The 10,281-nt window shown below is 39.2% G+C and overlaps 1 protein-coding gene and 1 long non-coding RNA gene across 3 annotated transcripts; one reads left to right on the top strand and one right to left on the bottom strand.

Annotated features, from left to right (window-relative positions):
* Positions 1 to 743: 743 nt before the first annotated feature.
* On the top strand, positions 744 to 3,731 carry LOC119076178. Its single transcript, XR_005087546.1, has 3 exons — positions 744 to 929; positions 2,631 to 2,727; positions 3,342 to 3,731. It is a non-coding gene; the product is annotated as an uncharacterized LOC119076178 (long non-coding RNA).
* On the bottom strand, positions 3,712 to 8,639 carry LOC119076022 (conserved oligomeric Golgi complex subunit 1). 2 transcript variants are annotated; one of them, XM_037182623.1, is made up of 9 exons: positions 8,342 to 8,639; positions 7,966 to 8,276; positions 7,421 to 7,907; positions 7,187 to 7,353; positions 6,933 to 7,118; positions 6,572 to 6,863; positions 5,763 to 6,513; positions 5,498 to 5,707; positions 3,712 to 3,953 (listed from the first exon to the last, which is right to left on the bottom strand). In XM_037182623.1, exons 1-9 carry the CDS (start codon positions 8,473 to 8,475, stop codon positions 3,804 to 3,806), a joined length of 2,688 nt encoding a protein of 895 aa, XP_037038518.1. In that variant the 5' UTR covers positions 8,476 to 8,639; the 3' UTR covers positions 3,712 to 3,803. The 2 variants fall into 2 exon arrangements, with proteins under 2 accessions (XP_037038518.1, XP_037038519.1); XM_037182624.1 differs by lacking the exon at positions 3,712 to 3,953 and adding an exon at positions 5,258 to 5,407.
* Between the last annotated feature and the right edge of the window lie 1,642 nt (positions 8,640 to 10,281).

Consider the following 10,281-nt stretch of genomic DNA (forward strand, 5'->3'; position numbering starts at 1 on the left):
AAAAATTGACTATTCTGAAAAATGTACCAAACGACACCACTTTAAAAATTTTCTTATTGCCATTCGAAAGGGCACATGTCTCTCGTCTAGAATCGCTGTTACAGTGCTGGGTTGGGCGGTTCGTCGTGGAGACATTACACTGTGAAGAAGGTAAAATTGTGACTTTCAGCTCCTATTGCTCTGCGACCGAGAGCAATAATTTTTACATGGTTGTTCTTAAAATTTGTCCCTCTACCGATTCCAGTTTCAAACACCGGTCCAGCAACTATCGTGGGGTCGGGCGACGATATACCTAGTTCTGAGAAACGGCTCAGCGGTTGCGCCTGCAACATGTGCCGTTGAAATAGTACAAGCCTCCTCTAACTCAGCTATGAAAAGAACCGAGATGGAAGTGTACATGTTTATTTAAAATTCGTTCAGCCCCACCGTGTGTCTTAATAAGCAGTAAATCACTGACAAAAAACACCCTTTTCGACTTTTGGACTTCCACCACAAGCCAGTAAAAGAACATTAAAACTAAACGGCGATTTTAGACTATTGAACTCACTGTATGTGTGCCTATGTAACTGATGTATAGTACATAAGATGTCCATCAGAATTTAATGTGAAAAATGTTCACGTTTCGGTGTAAACAATTTTCCGAGCACATACACCCATACACACAAGAGAAAAAGAGAAGAAAACGTTTGACTTGAGTATATAATAAGTTTAGTTTTATAGTTTTATAGTTCCGGGTGATGGCAGAGAGGCCAATACCAACACGATATACCTCTTCTATACACACCAAAAAGAAAAACTATCCCAAAAACGTCTTCGGTCTTCATTCATTACTGCTGCGATAGTGCTGTTGTGAAGTTTACATTTGTTTTTTGGTAAAAAAATTTAATAAGAAGATGGGCAAAGGGAAAGGTGGCGGTGGCGGTGGTGATGTAAGTTTAAATGTGTGAATATTGGTTGACTGATTTGCACTTAATTATTTCGTAAGGGCACGTGGTGGTGTTTTAGTGTTCATTTTACGTTCATTAATTACAAAAGTGAATTGTGTGTATCGCATAAGAGTATGCTTTACGGTTGTACGTGAATATTACGATTCTTCAAAGTAATTTATTTATTGTTGGATATGAGGGACGCATGTAAGCATGTAAGAAAATTATGGTCGAGACTGGTTAAAGATATTTATTAATCACTTTTCTCACTCACTATGTCGATCTGTCCTAAACCACTACCCCAAACAGTATAGTGGTTATTTATGACATCGAGTGCAAAGGACTCTATTAGACTCTAGATGATATAATTATGACGCGAGGCTGCAGGCCGTGTGCCGTAATACACGTGATATGTCAAAGTTTCTACTCTCTTTACTTGCGTCATGATATATATAAAAGACACAAGAGACAGAGAGATATTAGCTACGCATTCGTATCTATTCAAAAGAAAAATATGGTTTTCGAGCCTTTTAATGTTTAGAAGTACAGCAAACGTCTCGTACATTTCCTATCCTAAAAAATAATATTTTCGCATGATTTTTGGTGCGTAATTTCCTCGTGCATTTTTTTTTTTTTTCATTTTTCCCGTTGATCGTGTCTTCTTTTACATATTTTTCTACATATGACATAAATTTCGGTGTCTTCGATGCATCATAAGAAGATCTTGAAATACATGGACGTACATTTGCCTCGATATTTGCATAGTTTGCTTATTTTTAGAATGTGTTAATAGTGGTTATTGATTGAATCAATCCAATAACTGACGGCTATTCATCTGTTATTATCGATAAGAGGACAAACACAAACGAAAATCTCTGACTAATGCTGTTTCATAGTCGCAAAAATTCTGTTCAAACACCTTACTCGGCACTCCAATAACAGGCACAAGAACAGATTTTCTTAACTGGTCATTTGGCCTCTTATTTTGTATGGAACGTCCGTTACTCAGTGGCCTATACCAACATAAAAAAATGAATTTCTATGAGAATTTTGGACTACTGTGTCGTGGAGAGCTCTTATCAAATTCTGTTCTCGTGCCTGTTCTTGGAGTGCGTCGGTTCACAACAAATGAAATAAAAGATTTGAAATCAGACACTTTGATCGAAAGAAGTTCTAGACCCGATCATCATACAGGTGATGTAATTTCCCTATGCTGATGAACTTCGTGCGGTAAAAAATTAACGGAAATTTGGATTTGTTGGGAAAAACAATCTCGTAATACAGAAGAATGTTGAAAATTGTATGGTGGGCTGCATATTCGTTAAGTGAATGCGTAGATCGGTATATGATCTATGTGAGATTTCTATATACTCGAAAATAGAATTCCGTTAAAAAAATCATCGAAGCTACGCATGTCATAAGGATTATATTCAATTTTATGTTTCACCAACGCACTGCAGACCAAGCAACAAAACAGTATTTTTTATATTGATAGATAACCTATTGCAGGCGGCTGGCATATCACAAACATAATTAGCAAGTCTATTGCTTCTTTTGAATAAAATCTGTTTAGACTGTTTGATACAAAATCTTCTTTTTCATTTGTTATAATTAAAATTTAGCTATGTAAAACCTCGTTAGTCCCAACTCACCGTCAGCTAGGTGTGTTTTCTTCAGCTAATAACTTAATTTTTCTACTTATAGAAAGGTGGAAAAGGTGGAAAGGCTGCTCCTGCTGCAGCTGCTGCAACACCAGCAGCGGGTGCAACGAAACCAGCCGATAGTAAAGGAGGCAAGAAAGGTAAAATTTCCTGCGTTTTGTTTATATCAGCCCTTGTGTACGTTTTATGCTATTTTTTTAAAGTTTGGTTAGATTGAGTCTAGTGCTATAATTGGTGAAAATATTCTCACAAATTTTTCGTAACTTTTACGATTTTTACTGCCTGTTTGCAGCTCGATTCTTATCACATCCACAAATCATTTTACTCAATTTCCGGGAAATGAGGCATTACTTCATATATGAACGGGCATATATAGTTATCGTTCTGTCAAAACGTCATCCATAGAGACTTAACTAAAAAATTATTGTTGACGAAATATTCAAAAAAGCGTTGAGGTTATGGCTCTGTTGATATTCTCATCCGTTTTTGGCGTGTCAAAAATCGTTTTTACAGTTCGATAGCTATTCTATTGTTCTATTGTTTGTTTCTCTTTCGACTCGAGCTGACAACGCCACACTTGACAAAGTACAAATTTCCAAACAGTGACGTAATCTACTAAAATTGTTATCTTAACCTTTGTCTTAACATTTTCTTTCAAAGAAGACATTCCCTGCCATACTTTGTTCTGGTCTTTATCAACTACATAAATCCTCTGAGGACGAAGTCGCAAATAATAGAAATTCCATTTTTTCAGGTGGCAAAAAATAATTGTAAGACAACTGGGACTGACTGCGACTGTGAGGATCGCACAAGAAATCTATAAATAATAAAGAATCACCAGCACCACCGAACGTATTATATTGCCGATACTTATCATAAGAAATGTTTTATTTAAAAAGAAAAATGACCTTGACGAAGGTGACGCTACTTTCTATATACAAAATCGAACTGAGATGTGAACCAATATGATGTCATTACGTGTGCACACAACTTCAAAAACAAAATGTATTTTCGTATTTTCCACATAAGCCAAACACGCGTAAAACTCACACAACCATCTCATTTGTACATAAAACGATTTTCGGATGGCATTTCAAAATAAACAAAGCCAAAAAATCTCACAGTTTTCCGGTTGCTCAATTTTTCTTTTATTTTTTTACATTTTTCTTGTACAAAATCGAAACCACACAAGAATCGAATACAAACATCCCACAAATTATCGAAACCAGTCCTGTGACATGGCCCCAAAGAATGCCGCAGCACCGGACTTAACATTTGCCAAATTTTGCGCCGACGTCGATTGATGTAGAACGTTTGATGTTGACTGGCTTTGTGACGATTTCTTCGATTTGGTCGGTTGGAAAATCTGAGATGGAAAATGCGTTAAGGGCCGAGTTTACACATAAAACAAGTTGTTCAAAATGGTAGCATAAATGTATAACGATATTTAGTACTCGTTTCTGGTAACACAATTTATACGAGTTTGTCTGTACTACAAAAAATGTCAAACGTTCGATCGCAAACATCAACTTAATACTAATTGTGTGACAATTGGCTGAGTGTTTGGGAATAAATTAAAAATTTTCGCATTTTACACCAGTGATTTGCCTTGAATTTATAGTTGATGTGGAGCGGACAGGATTCTCTTGGATGTGGACGGATAATTTTGGGATAGCATCAAAAAAACACAATAAAATGACGATAAATGTGCCATCAAAGTGTGTTCCAACAAAACAGTGTGCTGTTCAGCTAATTTTGCGACCTGGTCAAAATCATCCGTCCAATTTAAAGTTTCAAGCATTAGCTTCCTAATCTAATTAAAAGTAGCCAAATCATAATTAAAATCATCTTAAAACAAGGCATCAAAACAGTCGGAGCGTTTGCTGCAATTTTTCATGGCTGTTCAAAATTGCTAGCGTTTATTCAATTGGTCAAACAAAACCGCACGTGTTAATCGGTTCAACTCTAAAAAATTTCAGGAACAATCCGTTCGTCAATTTAAACGGCTTACGTTCATTTCCTACCAAACCTAAGGTCAGTTTGTGTCTCACTTTTCTTGGATTTATTTTTCTCGACTATATCGAAACACTTCGAGAGACACTCATGACTGAAAAAGGTCGTCAAAACTGTTCTTCTGCGACTCGAGTGAGAAATAAGAGTAAAATTTCATAAGACTGTCGATTACTCAATAATTTTAAGCTTTTACGATTCTTTCGGGGTCATTTTCTTAGCACAATGAACTCATGAATCCATCGGACAGTAGACTCTAGTTGAATGAGTCGTGCGGTCGACATTTTAGAGATTTTTTTACTGAAGCTTTTAGCGATGCTGCTGCCATGACGATCCCCTGTCTTGTATCTACTTTGTCCATATTAACGTCGATATGTCACGACGATTGTGAGTTAAGCAGAAAAGAATCAGCCGTTTAAATGGACAATGATTGTTGCCACAATTGCTGAAAATGGTTACCGATACCAGAAGTTTAGTCCACATCGATGAAATAATGGATTAAACAACAATGGAAACAGTTGGCGAATTGATGGCACGAAAGGGCGAAATTTTTGTACAAAAAAAAAGTCACAAAAACCGACAAGAAATTGTCGACTATGAACCATGCTCAGAGGTAAGAAAGTCAGGCATTCTTTGCGAAGGGTAACGTTAGAATGTGGTGAAGTGGTAAGGGCATCAAAAGCACAAAGGTCAGAATGCGATGTAGTGGGTGGAGTCGGAACGACGAGACAAATATCACAAAACCGAAAACTGAAAACTGGCATGCAAAAGCGAAGATCTTACGACAAAACAGTTCTAAGTCGCCGATTCCTGGGCAACAGAAAAGAAAAACCATTTGAAGTCATCTGATCGAATCCATACCGAGTAGTGTAACAACACAGTTTTGATCAAGAAAATTACCTTTTCCTCCTCAACGGACGATTTCCCCGGATTCAATGTCTTCACATTGCTGGTTTGTGTCACCGGCAACAGAGGAAAATATCCCGAAGCATAATCGTTTCTGCTCAAGGCCAGAACGTTCGGATCTTTGTCGGTGGTCGCCGCTGGCTTCTCATTACCCAGTAACGTTGTAATGTGCTCCGCATTCGGTAGGATCAGGCCGAGTTTCAGCTGTGACGGCAGGAATGTAGATATTTTGCACAACCAAAATTCATTTCAATTTTACCTGCATTCGAACGGCCGTTCGTTTAACGTTCGTCAAAATGTAGTTGTGGAACAGCTCGAAATCGAACGGATCGATGTTCGCCTTGAACAGTCCGCACAGAGCCTGCAGCTTTTCATTCCACAATTTATTCTCTCTGGCCACCAGCACCAAACCGATAAATTTCACATCGAAGAAGCACTGCAGCGACATATTTTGATTGGAGCGTACGAAATCGTCAGCGCTCAGTTTCTGGTACGTTTCGACTAATTTCGCCACAATTTCTTCCGTCAACAGCGTTGTAACGGCACGCGAAAGCGTATGCGGTACACTGGTGTTCAGCGATCGACACATTTTGTACAGAAATGAATTGAGTGACAGGCTGACCTGCGACGGAACTCGAATGGTCGACAAAATGGGATTGTCCAGTTCGTCCTTTTCTTCGATTGAAATTGTTTCCCAGGCGGTGAATTCGTTCAACAATTCCGTGTAGCTTGTCGATCCGGCGAAACAAAGACCACCGACCAGGTGTTCATTGACGAAAAGTCCGATCCATGTTTTCCAGAAACGAAGACTTTCCTCTTGCAGCAAGTTACTTATTGCGTCCCATTGACCGGTACCGAGCGACAATTGATCCAGCGAACCCGTTAGGCGTTGTGTCAGACACAGTTTTAGATTCGGACAGAGTTCGGCGATTGCTTGAAGCAAAATTGCCAGCGAAATTACGGTCGCCTGGGTTGATGGAATGTTGAGCGACTTTATGTTTGTGATCAGGCTGAAAAGGACATTTGGATGAAATTTTGATTGTACGAACTTTGTAAGCCGTCACGAACCGTGAAACACCATCGCGACTTGCGTCGTTTAAAAATCCGGCTATCCGTTGACGATCCTCTAGCGTTAGACTACTCGTGTTGCGGGAGTCCAACTCTTCGACGAGATACACCTTCAAGTCATCGAACAAATCTTTCATGTTTCTGTCGAGTGTGTCACAAACGGTGATGACCCTTTGTGTGTACCCTTTGGACTTCAATAACAATCGATGGCATTTCTTGTCTTGACTAAGTGCTTGCTTCAAACTGAGTGGAATATCAGTCGACTCATCGTCCCAAATTTTCACTTGAAGATCTGTGGACGGCGTAAAGAGAGTGTCATTAGGTCGTTAGTGGACAGAATAGTGGTGGTGGTGTGGCGAACCTTTCGATTTTGACTTGATTAAAACGTCAACTTTCTGCTGCGTTTCCTCAATAGTCTTTGACCAGGACGCGGCGATGATTTCTTTTAAACGTTCGGTGATCAGCGGCTGATAGTAGACATTGTACAAATCGAGGTTCGATGGTAAGTTCAGTCTCACGAGAATGGTTTGCCATTTTGGCGATTTTTCTGAACGGAAAAAATTGCAAAATTTAAAGGTTCCATGGCACCTGATGCCACTGTGTCATTATAGTTACCCATTGCAAATGCTTCTGTCTTAATGTTGTGAATAGTTTTGACTGTCGCCACAACATCAAAGACCGGTTTCAGATAGTTCTTTGTGTGCGTCGAAACGTCTTGCAGCCATGCCTCCATCAACCTTTTCAATTTATCGCTCTCCAACGGAGAAACATTGAATTTGGGTCTACAGAAGAGATTTCGACAGATTATTGGGAGTCAATGGAAGACACAACAACGTCGGTAGCACTTACTTGAAAGTCTTGATGACACCGGGCAGTGTATTGATCAGAAGCGAATTCTCTTCCTTGATTAGCGACAGCGTTGGTGGTGCATCGTCACTCATTGCACGATGTAGTTCTTCCAGCAACAGTCCGTTGTTACCACCCGCATCCACGAAACATTCAAATATCTGCATAATGCTGCCGTTCAACACGACCAGACTTTTGACAATCTTTTCCTTGACGCGGTCATTCTGTTCCGGATTATCAGCCAGTGCCTGTTTGAATGCTTTCGACCGCAACTGGGTGAATGTCTGGAACAGTTTATCGATCGGACAGTTTTCCAACAAAATGAGACTGGCCAAACATTTGGCCGCCGTTGCAGAAGTCAATGTTTCCCGTTCCAGTGTTGCCATGCATTCCTGTTTGATGGTGTAGAAGAACGGATTCAGCATCGACCACAGTCGTTTGGCCACTGGGAACGAATCCATTATCGACCGGTACACCTCCATTTTGAGACCTGTTGTATGTTTGAGGTCAGCGAAATTAGTGAAGGGAAAAAGAGAAATTCGTCCCACCTGTGCTGATGTGCCGCGAAAATACGAACAACTGTGTCGCCACAAAGTAGTCCTCCGCATCAATCCGGGTCCATATCAATTCCGGCAATTCGGTCAACAGTTTTATTTGCACGACAATTCCGTAGAAATCGTTGGTGTGTCGGTCCAACGTTCTGAACTGCTGTGGTTCGGACTTGAAGCCGAGCAATTGTTGATCGTTTAAACTGCGACACGTTCCCATCACTTTGCCGATTTGATCGGTTATACTTTGGGATGCATTTTTCATTTCACCAATTGTGTCGGCTGCTTTCAGGAGGTCACGGTACCGTTCACTGATTCAACGAGAGAGTTTTTATTTGTTGATGACATTGACAATAGAATGTCCGGTATGTCTTACCCAACCATGGTTCGAAGTTCTTCCTTTTTCGCTTCGACATCACTCTGCAACTTCTTGTGGATTTGATGTATCTCTGCGACAGTATGTTCTTCGAACAAATTGTTTACGTTGATTTCTAAAAGCGGAGTCGTCATGTCTTCACGGCAAGTTATTTCACACGATAAGTTTCGGTAGAACTTCGACTGGTGCGTTTACATCGGTTCAGTAACTATTAAAACACAATTTAAGGCCGCTGATAGTTTGATCATGAAGCAGTATTTTCAATCTGTTTTTATTGTACACGACACGTCAAAAAGTTTGACAGAAAAATGTCAAACAAAAAACCTCTCTGCTTCGAGAGAGAATAATATTGTCGTTTCACACAGCGCCATCTGCTGATCAACAGCTAAGTTTTCAAAACACAGGCTAGATGGCATGAAGATATATGACGATTTTACAGAGAGAGAGATATAGAGTCTGTACTAACGGAAGTAGATGTTTCGTTCCTAAAAGCACTAATTGCTTTAGTGCTTTTTCTGAATGTTTTCACTTCTCCGTTTGAAACGTAGATGACGTGAAAAGAAATTCTTCGAGTGTTTAGTGGTCTGTGTTATGAAGGAATGGTTGCACTGAACAATGTGTACAACTAATAATTCGCGCGGAACGTAGTGTCATTCCTTGCGAATATAAAGTTAACCTGTTACAGACGGCAAGCATATGATCATATTATCGGGTCTATTACTTCCATCGATAAAAGCATTTTTAGTCTGTTGATTTCAAATCTTGCACTTCACTTTTTTAACATGTATTTTACCATATTATCCAGAGCTTGTCATTATTTTTGTCGTCGTTATCGATAACAGATGAATATCCGTATGTGACAGGTTAACTGATGCGACCTCATCGACCATTTTAGGATGTGTGTGGTGTATGGGGTTATAGCCAACACATGACATTATTAATTGAAACGGAAAAACCATTTTTTTGTGTGATTCAAATATCTTTATTTACTCTACCGTCGTTGTCGTCTTGTCAATTTCATTAAAGCAACGTTCAAGCAGAGAAAACCTTACCGCACACAAACGCACACACACACACACACACACGCGGCAACAATAAATTTAATTCAAATCCTAATCAACACAATAAATCATTCGTTAAATTACCAAACAACCAAAAATGACACAACAAAACATTTCTTTGACCCATCACACCTCATCAATAAGCTTTCAATAATACAGCAAACAACGCCAAGAGATCACATGAAAAAATGATGGTGTCATTTGTGGGTTGTGCTGATTTTGTGTCTACAACATAAGTAGACTCGATCTGTAACAAGAATTTAGAGTGACACCGGAAAGACACATCTCTCTATTGTTTCAATATACTTCGATTGCTGATTTTTGTGGATTGTAAGTTTTGTGGAAATTGTGTCTGAAAGTGATTGTCACTAGCAGAAATATTTTCTTCCATTGAATTTCGGGTATCGAATAGTAGATCCAGGAGATTTACTTTTGACAACTTTTTTTTAAGAATTACTCGATTATGGCTTTACATATTTGATTAATGCTTTTAGCTGGTCTGGTAGATTTTTTTCGCCTCCATTTGCTATATACCACACGATCAACGTAGAAAAGAATGATAATTTCTGCTCATTTTTGGATGATGTTATGAGGTGGTCCATGTGACTTTTTATGAGACCATAACACTCATAAGTATAGTTTATATCGTCTAGTCAAACACAGCCGGCTCGCAAGATACATTTCAGGGAAAAAAACTGTCTCAATCAACACTCGTGTCACGGTCAGTTTTCGAAAATGTTTTTATAGAATTGAAGGGTGATAGGAAGTTCTGGGCAATTGTTACTGGTTGTGTTAACTTAGGTCTTATTTCAATTTGTCGTTGTCAGAAAGATTCACAAGCAAAATGTGTGCGAATCGACTTTCACGATCCTTACAATC

Source organism: Bradysia coprophila, unplaced genomic scaffold (assembly GCF_014529535.1).
Source record: "Bradysia coprophila strain Holo2 unplaced genomic scaffold, BU_Bcop_v1 contig_232, whole genome shotgun sequence".
In the NCBI taxonomy this organism is placed as follows: domain Eukaryota; kingdom Metazoa; phylum Arthropoda; class Insecta; order Diptera; family Sciaridae; genus Bradysia; species Bradysia coprophila.

What these genes read in the sequence shown, in the direction of transcription:
- LOC119076022 (XM_037182623.1), bottom strand. Translation starts at nt 8,475, where the DNA reads ATGACGACTCCGCTTTTAGAAATCAACGTAAACAATTTGTTCGAAGAA. An exon ending in TTCGCGGCACATCAGCACAG is followed by an intron (nt 7,908 to 7,965) that starts GTGGGACGAATT and finishes AACATACAACAG; the next exon opens with GTCTCAAAATGGAGGTGTAC. An exon ending in GACAGAAGCATTTGCAATGG is followed by an intron (nt 7,119 to 7,186) that starts GTAACTATAATG and finishes TTTTCCGTTCAG; the next exon opens with AAAAATCGCCAAAATGGCAA.